The sequence below is a fragment of the Heloderma suspectum genome, chromosome 4 (genome assembly GCF_057233095.1).
Source record: "Heloderma suspectum isolate Gila_16-S chromosome 4, 16-S_ref, whole genome shotgun sequence".
In the NCBI taxonomy this organism is placed as follows: Eukaryota; Metazoa; Chordata; class Lepidosauria; order Squamata; family Helodermatidae; genus Heloderma; species Heloderma suspectum.
In genome coordinates this window covers 220,025,800-220,048,098 of record NC_139461.1, presented here as the reverse complement: position 1 = coordinate 220,048,098, position 22,299 = coordinate 220,025,800, and the positions used below count along the sequence as shown (strand labels likewise).

The 22,299-nt window shown below is 40.8% G+C and overlaps 1 protein-coding gene across 4 annotated transcripts in view; it reads left to right on the top strand.

The window, feature by feature from the left end:
- The window catches only part of NFIA (nuclear factor I A), a 439,446-nt gene that overhangs the window by 337,185 nt on the left and 79,962 nt on the right, over window positions 1–22,299 (top strand). For all 4 annotated transcript variants that reach the window (XM_084852356.1, XM_084852357.1, XM_084852358.1 and 1 more), the window contains exon 7: window positions 16,613–16,741. In XM_084852356.1, coding sequence (XP_084708482.1) covers window positions 16,613–16,741 — 129 coding nt within the window. The remainder of the gene's footprint in view (window positions 1–16,612; window positions 16,742–22,299) is intronic.

Genomic DNA, 22,299 nt, shown 5'->3' with positions numbered 1-22,299 from the left:
ATTGTGGAAGTCTGTATAAGGCAAAGGCCACAGGATATAGCAATAGTCCCCCAGCACCACCTTCTGAGACTGATCCTCCAGAAAGGACTGAAACCAACATAACACCATGTCTCCCAAGGCCAGCCTTGATAGACAGCCCAGAAGGATAAAATGCAAATAGCGTAGCGTCTACGCTATTTGTGTTCCCCTTATTTTTGCCATCTTAGTCTACATAAATGTTTACGTAGACTAAGACGTGCCAAAATAAGGAACACAAATGGTGGCGCGTTTTTTTGTGTGTTTTTTTAATCAGCCGTGATAGGCTACGTAAACATTTACGTAGCCTATCACGACTGACTGCAGGGACGCAAACGGCGGCAGCTATGGCTGCCGCCATTTGCGTCCCTGCTAGCCAGCGGCTGGATGTCCGGCTGCTGGCGGAGCCGGCCAGTGGCTCTGCAGAATCCCTGCGGAGTGGAGCCGGCCAGCCAGGATTCCGGGGGGGAGGGATGGAACGCCTCCCCCCCAGCATCAGCATAATGCGCGGAAAGGTAAGTACCTTTCGTACATCCCTAACTCCAGTATTCCTGCCAAGAAAACCCCATGGAACATGAACTTGAGCACAGTCTGGGAGAGAGCAGTGGACAGGAAGTCCTGGCATGCTATTGTCCATGGGGTCACAAAGAGTCGGGAACGACTGAACGACAACGATCATTTAGAATCTGGGTTCCAGGATTATGAATTAGCCAGAAACCTGAAATTAGGAAAATAATTAAATAGATTCACAGTTACAATGGCTCCAGTTCAGTAGAAAAAGAAAAAGTCTGCAATAACGTAGGAAGGGTGAGATAATGGGTGGGAAGAGACTTCCCACCAAAATTCTGTTCTGTGACCAAATACAAATGAGTTAAAAGATTTTGAACAAGGGCACAGAAGTGTTTTCTTTTTTCTTTGAGACTTGTATGAGACAATCTAGAATCAGTGATACTAGTATTTTGTCTAATAACATTCACTTTCATGGCACACACACACACACACGTATCTGGCTGCATGGTTTCTTACCTGCTCTTTTTGCCTTTAAAAAAACAATGGATTTTTGAAAAGATTTTTATTTTTAGGTAGTCCAGCATGTGTTTCATTCCTTTTAAATGCTAATCCTCCATTAGTTTTATTGCCACAGAACTCTTTTTCTATTGAGTATAATAGGCTAAGTGTTCCATAACTTACAACTTAACCTTTAACCTACCACCACCCATATGGTTGAACCAAAGAGATGCCATTTTTGTAACCTATTCATATTCAGGCTGTGAAAGAGGCAGAAAAAGTTTTTGTTTGTGAGTAAAACCTCCTCCATGTAAGTTCACATTTAGCTGAATGTCTATGATTCTTTTTGCTGATGCAGTTCATGCATCACAATCATTGCTGCCCTTGTGGGCTCCACATTGGAATACTGCAATGCAGCTACCCTTGAAAACCATTTGAAAAGTTTATGGATATAGCAGAATGCAAGAACCTTTTTATTTTAGGATAGTAAATTACTGAAGAGTATTGTGTTTAATATCTTAAATAGCTTCTTGCTTGTCCATCACTACACCTCAAGATGCTGAATTTCTTCTCCCAAAGTTCAGATTAACAATCATTCACTTTTTTAATGAGACAAGTAGTTTTAAATGCAATCCTAAATTTCATTTTGATACTGGTATTTAAACAAAATTCTCTTGTAATTGGCAACAGGCAATGTATAAAAGAACTCCAGTGAACTGAGTCTACAGATCAACTACATTTGTCATGTGTTCTTCCATGTAACATCATAGCATTATAAACCTATGACAACAGATGCTTATGCGCTATGTATTTGTTTGTTTGTGGAATGTTGTGGAAACACTTTTATCCTACTTTCTTGAGCCGACAGGCCCTCAAAGGCAGCAATCATAAAAATAAGAACTAAATGACATGTTAATAATATAAAATCCCGCATCACAATAAAAAAAACAAGAAATTCAGTGCCATGGATTGCCATTCAGAGCCTCATCAAACACACTGAAGTCTAGGGGACACAGGACGCATGTTAACTTTGGGAGGTGGCTCCACTTCCTCCATGCATTTTCTGAATGCATGGAGCAAAGTTCAAAACCTTCTCCATCCAGCAGGGAGAAGGCTACATCTTTGGCCTGAAAAAGCATCTCTTTTTTTTTCTATATTGTGTTTTGTTATTGTGGTTCATGTTTGAGAACATATCTAGCTGTCTGAAGAACATGGACATCATTTGTCATTTCAGAGTTAATAGATAGGCGAAATTCAGAAGTCTGCTTTTCCCTTGTTTTTCTTTTTGGAATTCCTTACTTAGTTCATAGCTTTTTGATGGAAAGGACCATTATCAAAATACACAGCATCAATTTCATTGCACTTTGTGAAGGTGGAATGTGAGGGTGTTGGAAGATAACTGCAAGCTGTAGTTATGCTCCTTTGAAGAAAGAGCAAAAAGTATGTGGAATATGTTGTTCCCACTGTAAGATAAGCTAGAGTGTGTTAATCAAATATTTTCATGATATGAAGGCAGTTAATAAAACAGTTAAAAAAATTACTAATTGCTCTCTTAAGTAAACAGATCTATCATTAGGTTGTCAGGAAGAGTGACATTGAGCAGAAACATCCTGCTAATCCCCTGAAGATAAGTATTTAATGTAATTAGGCAGACAGTGTCTCTTTTGTTGAATGTAGCATTAATCAGTAGGAAAAGCCCAACTTTACAGAAAAGAGCTTTTCCTGATATACCTTTGTGTTAGAAAGCTTCTTACATTTCTTTTGTCAAGACACCATACATGAAGTAATGGCAGCTACAGTTTTATGGGTTTATATGATGAAGTTCCTTACCATTTGATATGTGAAAAAAATCTTATTTTTCATATTCTTGTTTTATTATGTGGCCATATGATATTCTAGTATGTTAAAAAAACAAAAAACACCTTACTAGAATATGTCTCATTGAGAGTTCTTTACATATTCACCATTCTGCTAGGTACAAGTGGGGACTGTGCCTCTCTGTTGAGCAGGCTCCCAATTAAGCTTAGGGCCATGGGGAAAGGGGGATTAATCCTTTACCCTGCATCAATTTCCAAATGAAAATCTCCCCGCAAAGCTTCTATTTACCATGGTATTTTAAAATTACATTGGGTTGGATCTGAAGAACTATGCTCACAGAAGAGGAGAGGCAGTTTTGACTGATTCCCCCTCCCCCATGAAGCCCTTTACGCCCATCTCCAAAAATTTTTTCCAGAGAGTTGGAGGACTCCCTAAAGCAGTGTGGGAGGTTGTGTGGGGGTTATAGAGGCAAGATGAGAAGCAGCTTCCCTTCCCCCTTCCAGAACGAGCACTTCTATTCCCAGAATGGCTGCTCTGGATACAAGTCATAATTGTAACATTTGGAACCAATAGCTTTGGGAGTGACCATTTTCAGTTGGAAAATGGCATGGGGAAAAGGGTTAACACACACGCACACCAGTGGCATAGCTTCAGTCCAGATCAGGGACCCCTGTAGCTGCATTTTGTAAAGAAAGGACAGGATTCAAGCATGAGATTCACAAATGTGATTAAAGTCACTTCTAGTTTGACATCTCCCTGCCTTTTCGTTGGCTCAGGAAGCTTTGATGTGAAAGAATTGAGTTAAAAGATGACAGACAGACTTCAGAAAGTAACAGGTAGAGGTCAAGTTGGTTTCATTTTGGGGCAGAACAGAGGGCAGAGATGAAAAAAGCAAATGCCTCACTGTAATAAGGGTTTAGGTGAAGATGCTGACTAGCCTAAGCTTTGATTCCAGCTGACAGAACCTTTTCTAGTGTTCATTATTTGGTTTCACAGTTCAGGCAATTTTAAGAGGCTTAGCATTATACTCTTGTTCTCTTCTATAAAACTTTTTGATCACCTTTATTTATTTATTTATTTATTTCATTTCTATACCGCCCAATAGCCAAAGCTCTCTGGGCGGTTCACAAAAACTAAAACCAAACAACACACAATAAAACAATTTAAAATATATAGAACATTAAAACCACAATATAACAATACAACCACAATAAAACCTAGCAGCAGTACAGGAGTTTAAAATACAGATTTAAAACAGCAAAGATAAAAATTTAGAAAGCTAAAATGCCTGGGAAAATAAAAAGGTCTTCACCTGGCGCCGAAAGGAGTACAATGTAGGCGCCAGGCAAACCTCACTAGGGAGTTCATTCCAGAGCCTGGGTGCCACAGCAGAAAAAGCCCTCCTCCTAGTAGCCACCTGCCTCACTTCCTTTGGCAGGGGCTCACGGAGAAGGGCCGCTGATGATGATCTTAAGGTCCGGGCAGGCACATATGGGAGGAGGCGATCCTTCAGGTAACCTGGCCCCAAGCCGTTAAGGGCTTTGAATGTTAACACCAGCACTTTGAATCGGGCCCGGAAATGGACTGGCAGCCAGTGCAGCTGGAAAAGTACTGGCGTAATATGAGCTCGCAGGCCAGTCCCTGTTAACAATCTTGCTGCCCTATTTTGGACCAGCTGAAGTTTCCGGACCGTTTTCAAAGGCAGCCCCACGTATAACGCATTGCAGTAATCCAGACGAGAAGTTATCAGAGCATGGATAACTGTAGCTAGGCTATCTCTGTCCAGGTAAGGGCATAGTTGGTATACCAGCCTAAGCTGATAAAAAGTGCTCCGTGCCACTGAGTTCACCTGTGCCTCAAGTGACAGTTCTGGATCCAAGAGCACCCCCAAACTACGAACCTGATCCTTTAGGGGGAGTGCAACCCCCTCCAGAACAGGTTGAATATCACCTAGCCGGGCAGACGAACCACCCACTAACAGTACCTCCATCTTGTCTGGATTGAGTTTCAGTTTATTAGCCCTCATCCAGTCCATTACCGTGCCCAGGCACTGGTTCAGAACAGCCACTGCCTCACCTGGTTTTGATGAGAAAGAGAGGTAGAGCTGGGTGTCATCCGCATATTGATGGCACCTCAGCCCACACCTCCGGATAACCTCCCCCAGCGGTTTCATGTAGATGTTAAACAGCATGGGGGATAGAATAGAGCCCTGTGGAACCCCATGGCACAATTGCCATGGCACAGAGCAATAATCCCCCAGCACCACCTTCTGGAATCGGCCATCCAAGTAGGAGTGGAACCACTGTAGTGCAGTGCCTCCAACTCCCAACCCAGACAACCTATCCAGAAGGATACCATGGTCGATGGTATCGAAAGCCGCTGAGAGGTCCAGGAGAATCAGCAGGGTCGCACTCCCCCTGTCCCTCTCCCGGCACCTTCTAATTTTTGCTTGAAATAAAGTTATTGGAGTCCACCATGACATGCAGTTAGATTTTTAAGCTTCTGTAAAGGCAATATAGTATCAGTATACAAGAAACTGAGGTTAGTTGTCAGAAAGCTGCATCATTTCTTTTCTAATAGTGACCGTTTATAAAGTAGGAATGTCACTTCTACTGAATTGTTTCACTGCACCTTTAAGTAATATAGCCATTACTTTGTAACAGTATTTCACACACTGGCTGAGTCCCTCTATAGGATTTCAGGGCACCTTATGGGAGTATGCGTATTTGCTGAAGTTGTAGGCCTTTAGGGGACATGCAACAGGCAAAGTCAGCAATACATGCAAGATAAATGTAATGTGAGCTACCAGAAATTTGGGAAACATTGTTCTAGGAAATAGCTGGGGTCAGTACGAATCCTAATGAACAGGGTAGGTGAGACTGGGCAAGCAGAGAGGAGCAGAAGTTGAAGCAGGGAACAGGGCAGCAGACAGAGAGAGAGAGAGAGAGAGAGAGAGAGAGAGGAAGATGGGGACTGCAACAAGGTCCATAAGTAATACTTTGTTAGACCAAGCTTGCAGGCAGGAAGAGCAAATTATACAGGAGCAAAATGATGGTCAGTCATAGAGGTGGAAGAAGATGAGGGCTTTGAAACCTACTTAGATGATCTGACCCCTAATGTCAGAGAGAATGACAATCCAAAGATCACACATCTTCTGGGTCTAGGAAGATCCAGTGACATAGAGTTGTTACCATGAAATAGTCACAGATCCAAGAAGCGATTTCAGACAGTACAGAGAAGGCTGCACTCAGAAAGCTGTGGAGACCTACAAGTTATGTGTATGACACAAGCACCTTGGAGATGTGGCATAATAGCAGATCTATTGATTACGTGGCCAGGCCAATAATAAAAGGCATGACTAGAATTGGTACACAGTAATATGATAACTGAATCCGATGCGATGCAAAGGGAACAAAGTTTCCTGGGTTGATGCAGATTCAGTTTGTTGATTCCCTCATAACTTGTTCTTCCTTCTGGTTTCCCTTTCTCCATTTTGTAAGAACTTCCAAGTATAGGTTAACTAGGTCACTTGACAGGCCACCTCTGTGCTAATAAGATTAATTTTAAACAATTATGGGTTATGTTTAGTACTCTTGAAGTATAACACATTCATTAATCAAAAAGTACATTAAATACTTTTACATAAAAACATTTCTTCAGAAGAATATATACATATATATATATATATATATATATATGACTTATTCTTCCTAAAGTGTGTTTAAAATATTGTTGTAACAAACGCTGTAGATCTAATTTTTTTAGTTTTATAACCTTATATTTGTGTCAGTTATTTGTCCTCAATATATATAGTAGAAAATGCAGTGATATTGTTAGATCTCTAGCAGAATCATGTTCAAGCAGAATCATGTTCAAAATTCCTTCATTCACTTGCAATTAGGGATGTCAGAGAATTTCGCCATGAATCTCGGGGAGGCCGAATGCCAGCGCATTCGGCCCCCCAAAATCGGTGACGAAATGGTCTCCCCCCCCCCCCCCGGGACAGGACCTACCTTTGGCAAATCTCCCTGGCGGCGGCGGCAGCTCCGGCGGCAGTTCGGCGGCGGCGGACGGTCTTCCAACCAGCTGCCACCGCCGCCATTTCCAGTAAAAAAACCAAAAAAAAATGTTAGGCTATGTAAAGATTTACGTAGCCTATCACGGCTAGATTTTCAAAAAATACCATGATAGGCTACGTAAATGTTTATGTAGCCTATCAAGGCTGAGTGGGAAAAAGAAACCCACGCTTACGCAAATGGCGGCGCCCATAGGCGCCACCATTTGTGTTCCTTATTTTGGCACGTGTAGTCTACATAAACATTTACGTAGACTACGGCGAAAATAAGGGGAACGCAACACTATTTGCGTTCCCCTTATTTTCGCCGTAGTCTATGTAAATGTTTACGTAGACTACATGTGCCAAAATAAGGAACGCAAATGGCGGCGCCCATTTGCGTACACGTGGTTGTTGTTGTTTTTCACTCAGCCGTGATAGGCTACGTAAACATTTACATAGCCTATCACGGCTGACTGCAGGGACACAAACGGCATCAGCTACGGCCGCCGCCATTTGCGTTCCCGGCTGGCCAGGATTCGTGGCGGGAGGGACGGGGCGCCTCCCCCCCAGCCAGAATTTCGGGGGGAGGGATAGAGCGCCTCCCCCCTACCGCGAAGCAAATTTCGTCAAAGGTAAGTGACTTTCGTACATCCCTACTTGCAATGCACTTGCATTTGCATCACAAGGATGAAGCAGAAGCATTAAATCTTTGATCACTGACTTGCAAAAGTTTCATGCTGCAATAATAGGCAACAGCTTTGTAAATGCTATTTGGATTTATGATTGTATCTTTTACCTGTCATGATTTTTTCAATCTGCAACACCTCTATAAACAAAGTGTACTCTGAAAAGCAATGATTTGTTCTACTGCTATATCTAATCTATCCAATAGAGTACAATATCAGTTGCAAAAATAGCTTTGGGCAACACCCAGAAATTTAACAATAAAGCATCCAAAGAAAAAGGTACACTTCAGTATCATGACATAAGGTTTTAAGGCACTATGGCATCTAAAGAAAATAACACTGTTATCGACATGAAGTTACTTGTGGGATGAGCCATGAATAACAGAAAGCTGATGTTCAACCAGCCTTGTGTGGTTTAGCATTAGTAAAAAAGGAAGCAAGGTGGTTTTAAATTGCAGGAGCTTCAGCCTTTGGTAAATGAAAGACGTTTCATGTCTTATGATAATACAACTTATTAAGTGTCCAATTTTATTTGTCTTGGTATATCAGGAATTCATAAATTATATGCCATTCATACCTTTGAACTATTCAACTGTATGTTTTTTAGAAGAATTATTGGCTGGGTTCACACAACAAGACAACCCACACTCAGGGTCAAGTATGGGTTGAATGTTGGTTGTTGTTAAAACGTGGGCTGTTGTTGAAACATGGGTTGCTGTGTTGTGAGAACCCAGCTTTGCTAACAATCCATGGTTTATTAACCACAAATAACCTACAGTTCACAACCCAAGAACAAACATGGGTTCTCTTCTTGGATTGTTCAAGGTTAATAAACAATGAGTGAGTAAACCCAGCCAATAATTCTTCTAAAAAACATACAGTTGAATAGTTCAAATATATGAATGGCATATAGTTTATGAATTCCTGATATAACAAGACAAATAAAATTGGACACTTAATAAGATGTATTATCATAAGACATGAAATGTCTTATGATAACTTCATATCGATAACAGTGTTAGTTTTCTTTAGATGCCATAGTGCCTTAAAACCTTATGCCATGACACTGAAGTGTACCCTGAGTGTGGGTTGTTGTGTTGCGTGAACTCCATCAGAATATTTCTCTTCTTGCATCTTCTTTTATATTGGAGTTAAGTGCAATGATAGTTGCTAACCAGTGTGAGAGCCTGGAAAAATAGATAAAACATTGGTTGGATTCACCCAACACGACAACCCATACTCAAAACTTGAGTATGGGTTGAACGTGGGTTGGCGTTGAACTGTGGGTTGTTGAACCATGGATTGTTGTGTTGCTTGAATCCAGCTGTGCTAACAAACCATGGTTTGTTAACCACAAACAAGCTACAGTTCACAATCCAACAACAAACCATGGGTTTTCTTCATGTGTCGTTCATGGGTTGTTTTCTTTCTTCTTCTTTTTAACAGTACTCAATGTTTCTGGTACAAATAAGTTTTGTAATGAATTATTTAAGAGAGAATCCTTATAACAATAGCCTAGGGTACATTTATATTTTCTTTTAGGGGCATTCCTCCTGTCGAAAGACATACCGATCAATGCTGTTCATATTTATGCTGATATTAGTAGTCACAAACTAACTTGCATTCATATGACAATCATACAACTGTGTTTTAAGATGGAGATCAGAAATGTATATTAAAGTGGTGATGTAATTCTAGAGTGACAACTACCCAGCGGTACCCAGCAGTGAAATTATTTTTTCCTGTATTTACAGTGAGAAGGAGAATGTTATCACTGTTGGCTTCAGTACAGTGATGGATGGCTTATACTTCCAAAAATGTTCTTCAGTTTGTAAAAATATGTGAAATATTATCAATTGAGCAGACAGATATTGTGAATGGAATTCATACACAGGTTTTTTTGGCAAATGCCAATTTTAAGGGTCTTTGCCTATGCAATAAGAAAAAATAATATTTCTTGGCTAGTAAATAGAAGAATGTCCAAGATTTTAAACCATTGTACTGCTTTACTGATCTATAGAAGATCATGAATATGAAAAGTTCCTGCACATTCATTAACTTGGGTTGGAGGTTTGCGAACTGCAGAATTTTGGAAAGCCTTCCTGGGAGACTTCACCATCTATACCATGACTCCACTAACCAGAAGCATCCAAAGACCAAAGATTCCATTTGTGCTTGCATTTGTGCATTGGGCAGATGGATCTGATGCATGATTTGGAATGTATAAAATAGCTTTATAAATTAGGAAAATGACACATTAGTAAAAATTCAGATAACTTTAATTTGGAAAAATTGCAAAAATACAAGACAAAACTTATCCGTGCGCACATTTCAAGATCGCTGTTGACTAAATTTTCTGTTTATTGTAAACTACATTTAAATGCCTATTAACTGTAAATAGAGAAAGGATCCACTTGTTTTCTGGAAATAAACATGCTTTGTTCTGTTTAGCACCGTTATGAGCCTGATCCTGCTTCCACAGGAGCCTGAGAAAGAAATCTAGTTTAGTTTAGCGACCACAGATATAGACAAATGGTTACACGTTTCAGTATAGTAAAAAGGATGAATATGTACAAAATTAAAACACATTTTCTCTTTGTTTTTAAAACTCATAAATTCCCCTTTGCATTTAGTGTTTCTTCTACCACTAAAAATTGTCAGAAGATGAAAATATGGCAGTCCAATTGCTGCTAGGGTATATTCCTACTAGGGCTGTCAAAACACTGTAACAGTGCAATCCTTTTACATGTCTGCTCAGAAGTAAGTCCCATTTAGTTCAGTGGGACTTACTCCCAAGTAAGTGGGTAGAGGATTGCAGCTTTTTTGACATAAGACACAATCCTATGCAAGTTTAGACAGGAAAAAGTCCTACAACTCCCACCATGTCCCAGCTAACCATGCTGGCTGGGGCATGCTGGAAGTTGTCAGACTTGTTTCTATCTGAACATGCATAGGATTGTGCCCTTAAAGTGCTTTAACATTCATATGTACACTTCTTAAATAGATGCAGGTATAGTGGGTACTGTTACATTGCTTTACAAGGGCACTTTTAGATAACCCCTGCTTGTATTCTAGACCCCCATATGCTCCAGGACTAGATGGAATTGCATGAGGATGTAGTGACTTTCTCCAGCTGAAATACAACAAAGAGTGTTTTTTTTCACCTTCCTTTCTTTCTGTGTATGTGTTTAAAATTGTACTGAAGCTTAAATTGTTTAAAATGCTATCACAACCTTCCACTAATAAATCTGTGATCCTTTAAAAAAAGAAGTGTATGGGTACATAAACAAGGTAGTCTAGATTAATTAGTTCAGAATAACTCATGGAACAATACTCACCACTAACCCATGGTGGATTGTTGCCCTTCAACAGTTCTGATTAGGCATGTAAAAGGGTTGTGAGAATATATTAACAGTGCCCATCTTGAGCATATGCTATTGGGCTGTATCCTATGAAGAGCAAGCATTTGAGGTAGAAGGACAACATCGTTATATGGGGGGGGAGCCACCCCTAAATGACTTGCATAGATACATTTTGAGCCCAAGTATTACTCATTGGCTTCTTTCGTCTATGATGAGTGAGACACTATGAGTAGGAGCAATGACATACATCTAAATACATGGAATCTAAATACATAGAAGCTATCCAGAGGCTAGTCCCCACTCAGCAATGGAAGCTCACTGGGTGACTTTGGGCCAGTCACACACTCTCAGCCCAACCCACTTCACAGGGTTGTTGTTGTGAGGATAAAATGGAGAGGAGGAGGATAATGTAAGCTGCCTTGGGTTCCTTGCAAGAGGAAAAAAGGCGGGGTATAAATGCAATAAATAAATAAATAAAAATAAATATACCGCAAGTCTGTTTGGGCAATATCCAATGCAACATTACCAGTAATGTAAATTACATTGCGCTAGCGGGAACTACCTCTAGCTCAATGCCAGTAGTGCTTGACAATGGAACCAATTACCCAGGGAGGTAGTGGGATCTCCCACACTGGAGGCGTTCAAGACGAGGCTGGACAGCCATCTGTCAGGGATGCTCTGACTTGGATTCCTGCATTGAGCAGGGGATTGGACTCGATGGCCTTGTAGGCCCCTTCCAACCCTACTATTCTATGATTCTATGAGTGTTCTACGGAAAACTCATTGCACCAGCAAGCTCTATTGGCATTTCACTAGAGATTGTTTACACCAGCACACTCTAATTTACATTAGCAGTGGTGTCGCATTGGATACTGTCCTTTGCTTTGTCAACAGCACAAGTAACAAAAAAAATTCAAGAACAAACTGGAAGCAATACTAGAGCAATACTGGACAGTTATTTTGCCCTTAGGATCCCATACTAGGTGCCATGGCCTTCCTTTCCATCCCATTCAGCCTTCCAGTTTGGATGACAGAATAGCTTCCAGGACCAGAACAAGGGGACAAACTGCCTCCCTGCACCTGGGCTAGAGCACCAGTGCATAATCTTATACTCTGCTGTATGGACAGCACTAGATTAGTCATTTAGATATGATTCGCTAAGCATCCTATCAGCACAGACATTCATTTCAGTGGGACATGCATTCTGACAGCACTTTGAAAGTGCCAGATGTCCAAATAGCCTGATATTCAGCCAGATATTCAAAATACTAATCCCATTTGTGAATTCCATGTCCAACATTTGCCACTGCAGTATTTGTCCCGAACACTTATGACTGCTTAAGTTGATGTAGACTACAATAACAAATCAGATGCAGTTACAAATTGCCAATATGAATAAGTGAAAGAGAATATGCTAAGAAACATGCAGGATATATCAGGACCATCAACAAAACATGTGGTGCTAAATTAGAGTTTAAATTTGTTTTTTAATTGCAAATACTGGCATTATGTGCAGTCTTAAGGACAATGTCACCTGGTTGTGATTATTGTAGTAGAACTAGATTTATTTTGGTTTATTCTTAGAATTTTCACTCTTGCATGCAGGCTTTATTTCTCCTTTTGTTAACCCATTCAGAGAACGTTTCAGTTATGGTGCTTAGACAGAGCACCTTGCTAACGCACCATAAAATGTGAATGATGCTATTTGCTTTGCACCGTCTAACTTGTCCACCATACCTTTCCTATCCTAAAGGACAAAATATGTCTTACTATTATTGTTGTTATTTATATACCATGTCTACATGGTACTCCCAACGGTCTCCCATCCAGAGAATGGACAAGTCTATACCTCCTTAGCTTAAGTAATGTAACAGCATCACATGCTCCTGGACCATCCACTGGGCCCTGAAATATACTTTTAGATATTTGCATTTCTAGTTCAGTTACCGTCCCTCAGAATATTTAGGCTGCAGTCCTTTACACAGCTACTGAGAAGTAAGCCCCATTGAATTCGACAGGACTGACATCTGAGTAGACATGCATAGGATTGCAGTATTAAATACCCAAAATCCAGTCTACATATTCTTCTGAATGAAGCTGTTATGTTTTTGGAACTAATGGGTACAACCTCTTGCATATAATTATTATATTGATAATGAAAAGTGAGGACCACACACACACACACACACACACTTTTAAAAATAGCCTTGGTATTATATATATTTATATACTGGAAGATTTAAATAAGATTGTTGTGAGGGATTTCCGTATCCAACAAATTATACATTAAAAATGCGATCCTGTATATGTCTACCTGGAAGCAAGCCCCCTTGAGTTTAGGTGGGCTTACTCCCTAAATTTCAGTTTGAACATCTTAAAATCCTTCTCTAAATTATGTTGATCGTAACCTTCAATGGCCCAAATCCAGAAGAAAATAGTCATGCTTATGTCCCATTGAAACCAATAGGACTTTTTAGTTTAATTCATCATTTCAATGGGACTTTACTGTGACTAGCTTTCTTTGGATTTGGGCCAATGTGCATGCAGTTCCAAATATTTTAATAGTATTTCTATAGCATTTCACATACTTTGGGCCAGTTCATATGATCAAGCAGTGAACTATGGCGTATTTAATTCATGGTGGGCTGTGTGACACAAGCGCAGGCAGCCATTTTGAGTATTCAAGGTGCGACCACGGCTTGTCATGTCGTCCAAACCCAGGGAGGGTGGATGTTGACATGGTTAACAAGCAACCCACAACCTAAAAACAGCCCATGGTTTCTGGGTGGTTTATTAACCATGCCAACAACTGATGCTTGCCGGGTTCATACGACATGACAAGCCATGGTCACAGTTTGAATATTTAAAAGCTGGCTGGCATGCACCACAACCCCCCTGTGATGATCATGCAAACCCAGTCATTATTTCAATAATTCTTACAACAATCTTTAATATAAACTATTATACCCCCTATATTATATACAAGGGCTGAGGTCACCCACTGAGATGTAGTGATATTTGAACCAGGGACTTCCTGGCGCATAATCATGCAGAGCAATCCTATGCATGTTTTCTCAGAAGCAAGTCTCACTGTAGTCCCTGGAGCTTATTCCCAGATCAGTGTGCGTAAGACTGCAGCTTAGCTGCTATTCTACACCAGCTATCAGTATTTAGAATATAAACCCTCAACTTCATGTTTCTATAATTCAGTCATCCGAGATTTCATTGGATTCAATTGAACAGAGTTCAGCTGAAATGAAATATGGTCATGCTCTTGACTATATTGAGGCTGCAGTGCTAAACACGATTACTAGGGAGTAAGCCTCAATGAATATAGTGGGTCTTCCTTGTGAGTAAAAATTCATGGAATTACACTGTTACAGTGTAATCCTATGCATGTCTACTCAGAAGTAAATCCTACTGTGTTCAATGGGACTTTTAATGGCTTACCTTTGTGAGGTAAGCCATTAAAGAAGGTCATATATCAAGCACCAGGAGAGCAGTTGATACTTGTTCTTGCCACATGACTAAATGGTACATTGGATCTGCCTTGTGTGAGACTGGGCAACTGTGCTCTGTCCCAACCTGCTCACTTATGTCCTGAACCTATCTGGACCCTGCAACTTTACAGGGTATGTGCTGATCTCTGCAGTTGCCCATTGTAAAGATAATATTGCCTAAACTATAACAGTAAAAGATTAATAAACATGAGATTGGATCCAGATTGATCATTCCATGAACTGAAGTAAGTAACTAAGTAAGTAAGTAAGTAAGTAAGTAATAATTTATTACGGTCAGTTGACCAGCAACATGAACTGAAGGGCTCTTTCCGTTCATGGAAAGTCCCAAGAACTGGCAGAGACTCCCTGCTGGAGGAAGGAACCATGAGGCGATCTTCACCATTTCCGCCTTCCCCTTGCTGCCCTCTGTTGCCTTTTATGCTGCTCTGGAGCCCCCCCCCCCCCCCCGAGCAGCTTCTCAAGAGCCACAGCACTGCAGGGGAAGGAGGAATTATTAAGATTGCATTCCTGCCCCTTTCTCCAGCACAAACAGAACTCCACTAAGCGCTACTCTGGATCCAACCCAATTTCCATTTTTTTCCCTTTTAGTTCTTTTACACAATAAAATCCAACAACACATTGGTTAATATTGTAGAAGAGTTAAAGAATATAAGTATTTTGAAAGAAAAACTAAAAGGTTAAGGCTGCAACTATATACACACTTACCTGGGAGTAAGTCCCATTGAAATCATTGGGGCTTACTTCTGAGTAGACATTGATAGGATTGCACTGTAGCTGAATTATAAAGGATACTTTAAAAGAATAGGAGATGGAACAGAATTCTCATGCACAGAGAACTTTACTTTACATCACAAATTCCCTGTTCTGATAATACTACATCTCTTTTTTTGTATATATATCCATGTGCTTGTGGATAGATGGATGGATGGATGGATAGATAGATAGATAGATAGATATCGATATAGCTATATAATACACACCAATTATTATATACGTGCATTGTCAGTAGCCTCTGCTGTATGTATATCTAGCCACACTTCATAGTAAAACCGACGTAAATGAGTAAGTCTGATCATATATCTGGGAAGAAACTGCACCTCAGTGATAGAGCACAAGCTTTGCATGCAGAGGTCCCAGGTTCAGTTCCTTACATTACCAGTTAAAAGGCACAGGTTACAGATGATGCGTAAGAGCCTAGCCTGAAAACTCTGCAGAGCCTCTGCTAGTCAGTTTCCTATGTTTCTATTAGCACCAAAGCTGAAGATGGAGTCACAAGAAGGTTTTTACTTCTGTGGAAGATCTGTTTGGAACCAGAAGCCTCTCTTAATGCTATCTAAAAATAAATAAACACCAACAGTTGAGTAAAACATACATGTAAACCTATTCATATAAAATACTATTCAAGTTGGGCTAAAATTCCATTTTTTCTCCCACACAATAGAATCTCAGAAATGATTGAATAGTGCTTGTAACTGAAAATATTTGTTACTGCAGAAACATCTGGAACTCTTCAAGTTATTCATCCTGTCCACCCACCCAGTTTCGAAAACACTTTCTCAGCTTTGTTCATATTCTCTCCTGCCTTGCTGCCTGAATTTTTATATACTGCTCTTCAGTCTCACTCAGAGGCTTTGACTGAAGCAACAACCTGAGGGGAGGAGAGTTATCTATTCTTGTTGTCCAGCGTCTGGGGCTTCAGAACTCTGAACTCTGTTTACTCTGTGAGATTTATTTAATGCCTGTTCATAAACTAGAGAGAGTAGAAGGCAAAATAATTTCTTAAATATGTAAAAAAACAAAATCTAAATATTGCATCTATTGTAGACTAGTAGAATATAAAGAACAGGACTTAATAAGAATAATTATTATGTCAGTGAGTTGCCCTCAGAGATATTAAAAGAATAATATGGCTGCATTTAAATATATATATATATATATATATATATATATATTTATGTCAATTATGGCCACCCTTTGCCCAAAAGACAAACATAAATAAAAGTGAGCCTTCAAGCTTGCTGTTGTATGCAATTTAATTTGTCCTTTAAGTTTATCTATCTGCTTTCACACCCACTTTCACAATGCATAGGCTATTTTTCCATGACCTAGCATTATTAAATTGCACTTATCAATCATTCTTGCCAGGAATGCCATCGCCAACTACATTAAAGAAGTCAGAGAAGTCTGGTTTCAGCAGTCCCTCGCCTTCGCAGACCTCCTCCCTTGGAACGGCATTCACACAGCATCATCGACCTGTCATTACAGGACCCAGAGGTGAGGTGTTACCAAAGTGCACCCGTAGGCTTGAACATTAACCATGGTGCCCCTTGTCCCATCAGGTTGTGGTATATAAGTGAGTTGCTGTTTCGAGTGCCTGAGAATTTTGGATAGAGGATAGGTGAAGGTTTCTTACTTTGATCTGATCTTTTAAAGATGGTCTTGATTGCCTAGGGGCAATTTGGGAAATGAAAGTAGTTCTGTTTCAAGTCAAAAGTGAATGAAATTTCCGGTACAATAAATGTGTATTGTGTGGTTCATTGTATGTCGTTCAGGAGTGAGCCTGCCATTGTATTGCTACTTTAATCCTTTAACTATCTGCTTTTCAATAAGCTGCCATTTTGGATTCATTGTGTAGGATTTATTGTGCCAGGCTACTTGCCTTCATTAGCATCCTCTTTTGAAGTTTTAGATGACTTATAATAGCCCAGTTGGTTTTCAGCCATTACAGTTTTTTGTGGGTGTATTAAAATAAGGACCTCTCAGTTTCCATGGGTCAATTAATTGGTTAGAAAGATATATTCAGATGGTAATAGAAAAAATACTTGGTTAAGTTGTAAAAGGCAGGCTTGTAAAGACCACATTCATGCTTAGTAACAAGGATAGAAAAAGTATCATACACTTGATTTCCCAGGCACCTAAAACTGTGGGTTCTGCATCTTGGAATTATTATTTTTTTGCACTGCATAGGGGCATACATAAGAAATCATTTAATACTAATAAACTTTCTCTGAGAAAATTACAAAATTAAATTAATAGTTGTGACAGAATTATCTATATATCTATTTATTTATTTATTTATTTTTCTATACCTCCCAATAGCCAAAGCTTTCTGTTTCTTCCTGTAGCATTTTGATTTATTAATCTACTAATTGGCTAAGCATATAAACCTTGCTAGGAATTCATATTTGTATAAAAGATGTTCATATTTTATCTTCCTCACAGCACAATCCTATATATGTCTACTGTTATATTCAGTTCAGTGGGGCTTACTCCCAGGTAAGTGGGTATAGGATTGCGGCTTTTAAAGCAGGGGTGGGCAACTTCTGAGGGACAGGGGGCAGCACTGGCCCCCCAAAACTCACTGGGTGCTGCACTCCTCCCCCGCCAAATCACCACTGCTGAAATGTTTCTGAATTTGCTGCTGTGGGAGCAAGAAAGTTGTGATTTTGCAAGCAAACAAGGCGCATGGGGCCAAGCAGACTTGTGCTCCCAGGAGGCTTCGTAAAATAACTGTTTTTTTCCACCAAATTTAGTGGTGGGGGCAAGGCCCCCTCAAAAACAGCCATGGGGGGCTGTATACCAGCCTCATGTTGCCCAACCATTCTTTACAGTCTTGTTGTCCTCTAAATTTCACTAGTATAAACCTAAAGCCCACCAACAGCATTGATGTCACCACTGTGAAACTTCGCTGAGTGGTCCTGCATAGCTTTTAAAATAAAATCAGTCTGGAATTATTCTGTGGAAAGCAGGATGGGATTATTTGCTGCTAAGCCAGTATGTAGCCAGTTGCTGGGAGCCATGGATGCATTTTAAAAACAGTCTTGATAATTGGTGCTAATAGCAAATTATTCACAGTATCAAAGTTACATTAGCAGTATATTCAGCTGTACACCGGCTGACTCTTTAAAGTCATCCCCTGAAACACAAGGGCAGCCTAGTCTTATCTCAGGTTTTGCTTCCTGCAGCCCCACCAGAGGATTGTACTATCATAGCTGAAGTGGTATCATATGCAGGCTAAATATGGTGAGGGCTGTCCCGCTGAGTTTAGTTGGTCACTAAAAATCTTTCTGTTTCCAGAAGTGTAGATGTGTTAGTCCGTTGCAGTGCCTTTTGGCACCTTAAAGACCAACATTTTTTTTCTGGCAAAAGCCTTTGTGGACTAGAGTCCATTTCATCAAATATGATGGATTCTAGTCCATGAAAGAATATGTCATAATAAATTTGTTAGCATTTAAGGTGACAAAAAATTATGTTGCAATGGTGAATTGCTACAGCAAATTGGCATTGCAAGTATGTATAAGTGCTCAAGGATAGGTCCCCTTCGAGAGGCTTTAGAATGCAATGTTATGTGTGGCCTCACTTTATACTTGCTTACAACTTTCAGAAGTCCCTCGCCCCAGTGGAGGAGGGCTGCTACTGCCTTAGTCCAGAGGAAAAGGTTTCCTGATCTGAGGCATGGAGGCAGGATGTCCCTAAGGGATGGCACTTGGAGTCTAGTTCCTGATCCTCAGCACCAAAGCATAGCATTCGGCTGTTTCAGACATTTTGTTTTTCATACTCATGGTTGTGAGTGCTTGATTGACCCTACCTATTCAGTAGAATATCCAGTTAGTACTTCTTTTTCTTTCAATCATTTAATTTCAGATATGTCAGAACTCTATAAGCATCCTATAATAAGCTCCAAGGTTATATTACAAGAGAAACCATTATTCAGAAAGTCCTCTGAAGTAAATAAAGAAAAAACTCCCGTTTGAACATCAGGACTTATTTTACTACTTTCTCAATCATAAACCCCTTAATCAAGATCTTTTGAAGGAAAATCTGGAATTTTTATATATATATATTTCTCCAGAGAGCATTGTCCTGAAAAAGTTATTTATTTCAATTGACCACATCTCTAGACAAAACACAACCTAATTTCAGTGAGAACGGGATCTCTGTTGAGATGTCTGTAACTGCAGATTGACCTTATCCAGAAAATGATACACCACCTTTTTTTTTATGTATGTATGTATGTATTTATATATTTATATATTTATTTGTATTATACAAATTCATATACTGCTTTTCAGTGAATTACCAAAGTGGTTAACATAATAGTAGCAATATAACCTATGGCCCAATTGGAGTCCACTGGGAGAAGAGCCTTCAGTGTGGTGGCCCCCTTTCTTTGGAACTCCCTGCCCTTGGAGGTCAGGCAGGCACCAGTACTGTGTTGTTTCCGGCACCTCCTGAAAACAGCACTGTTCCAGGAGGCATAACTTAACTGACCAGTGATGGTTTCTATCGGCATTCTGTTTCTAAAAAGCATAATTTTAATATAGTATTTTAATCTTTTTATTATTTTATTGATTTATCTTTTATGTTCACCGCTGCAAATTCTGTTTTAGATATGGAGCAGTATACAAATATTGTAAATAAAATAAATAAATAAATAACAATAAATATAGCGGTAAAAATAAACAGTTAAGCTATCACTTGATCAACAATAAAATTGTAACTATACTTGCTGGGTCATACCTCATGGAAAATCTGCATGAAAAGGTGAGTTTTAAGCAGCTGTCTAAAGATCGAGACTGAAGATGCCTGCCTAATGCTCAGAGGGCAGGTGCTGCAACACTAAAAGGTCTGGTACAGGTACTCCTGAGGTGAACCTCAAAAGCATGTGGCACCATCAGAAGTGCTCCTTTTGAGGACCAGAAGGACTGGGCAGAGACATAATGAGTGGGTGACCCCTAAGGCATCCTGGTCCCAAGTTGTTTAGGACTTCATATGTTAAAAACAGAATCTTAAACTTGACCCGGTGGCTTAGTAGCAGCCAGTGCAAGTTTTTTTTAGCAGAGGTATAATATGTTGTTGAAAAAAGGCCCTATTAGTATCCTTGCAGCTGCATTCTGCATTCTGGACCAGGCCTAAGCATACTCCCACACAGAGCACATTACAATAATCCAGTCTTGAGGTTACCAATGCCTAAACCACCTTCCGACCAAACATGAGGCTAGTTGGGAAAGGGCTGGTTTGGAAAGACTCGGGAAAGACCATCAGGAAGTCATCAATTAGGAGTGTATGAAACCCCGCTTACCTGGCTCCGCCGGGTTCCGCAAGTGGGGAGAGGCGATCCGTTCCTCCCCCCAGAATCCTGCCTGGCTGGCTCCACTCCACGGCCAGGCCGCGGAGCCACCGGCCGGGCCAACCCACAGCGGGGCTTCCAGCCATTGCCAGGCTGGTGCGGACACAAATGGCATCCTGTGTTGGGGACGCCATTTGCATCCCTACGCAGGCCTGTGATAGGCTACATAAATATTTACGTAGCCTATCACGGCTAAAGTGAGAACGCAAATGGCGTAGGGGACACCATTTGCGTCCCTGCTTAGCCATGATAGGCTACGTAAATATATACGTAGCCTATCACGGGCCAGCGTAGGGACACAAATGGCGGCTGCTACGAAAGCCGCCATTTGCGGCCGCAGCAGCCTGGCAGAGGCCAGAGCTGGAGCCGCAGTCAGGTAGGCTCCGTTTCGCGGGGCTTTCGTGGGGTGGTGGGCTCTGTTCCACCACGGATTCCGGGGGGCCGAATTCACTGGAATTCGGCCCCCATGGGATCCGTGGCGGAATTCTCTAACATCCCTATCATCAATTGCAGGGAAAGAACAGGACAAAACCTGCAGGTGTATGAGAAAAAAGTTTTTATTAAGCCCTATGCGTTTCAAACTGAGTTCTTCCTCAGAGGCTCACTCACTTAAATGACAGTTGTCAACTTAGTAGCAAGCCATTTATATTTTTATCTCTTGTTCACTTGGAGGTTTCTTCCTTTTCTTTGCGTAGGAAATGCTTTGACAGGTTTTCAAGCAAGATATACTATTATGGAGTTAAAGCACCTTCTGATGCAAAAAAAAAACGAGAATCTCTGTTTCATTGCTGCCAATTTCTGACAGTCTGCTAAATAAGACTAAGGCAGCATGTGGAGAACCACAGTTCAGCTTGGGAAGGCAAAATCTTTGGGTTTGCTGTGCAATAGGGGATTGAAATTTTTATTTATTTATTTATTATTAAATTTATTAATCGCCCATCTGGCTGGTCACCCAGCCACTCTGGGCGACGTACAACATACAATAAAACAGTTTAAAACAATAAAATTCTACAATAAAAACATTTTCTAAAATACCCTAACCCACCCCAAATGCCTGCCTGAACAACCACGTTTTTAATGCACGACAGAAGCTCATTAAAGAGGGGGCATGACAGAGTTCCCTAGGGAGGGAGTTCCACAGAGTGGGGGCCACCACAGAAAAGGCCCTCTCCCTCGTCCCCACCAGTCTAGCTGTCCTGGCTGATGGGACAGAGAGAAGGCCATCCGAGGCTGATCTTGTTAAGCGGCCTGTCTGGTGCTGCTGGAGGCGCTCCTTAATATAGGCTGGGCCAGAACCATATAGGGTTTTAAAGGTCAAAACCAACCCCTTGAATTTGGCCCGGAAAACAACTGGTAACCAGTGCAACTCCTTCAGCACTGGAGTGATGTGATCTCGCCGGCGGCTGCCTTTAATCAGGCGAGCCGCCACGTTCTGTACCAGCTGCAGCTTCCGAACCGTCTTCAGGGGTAACCCCACGTAGAGTGCATTACAGTAGTCTAAACGAGAGGAGACCAGGGCATGTACTACCGATGGGAACAGATGGTCGGGAAGGAAGGGGCGCAGCCGCCGTATCAGATGGAGTTGATACAGCACTGTCCGGCTCACAGCTGACACCTGAGCCTCCATGGACAGCTGGGAGTCCAAAATGACCCCCAGGCTGTGGACCTGGTCTTTCAAGGGTAGCCGTACCCCATTCACCAC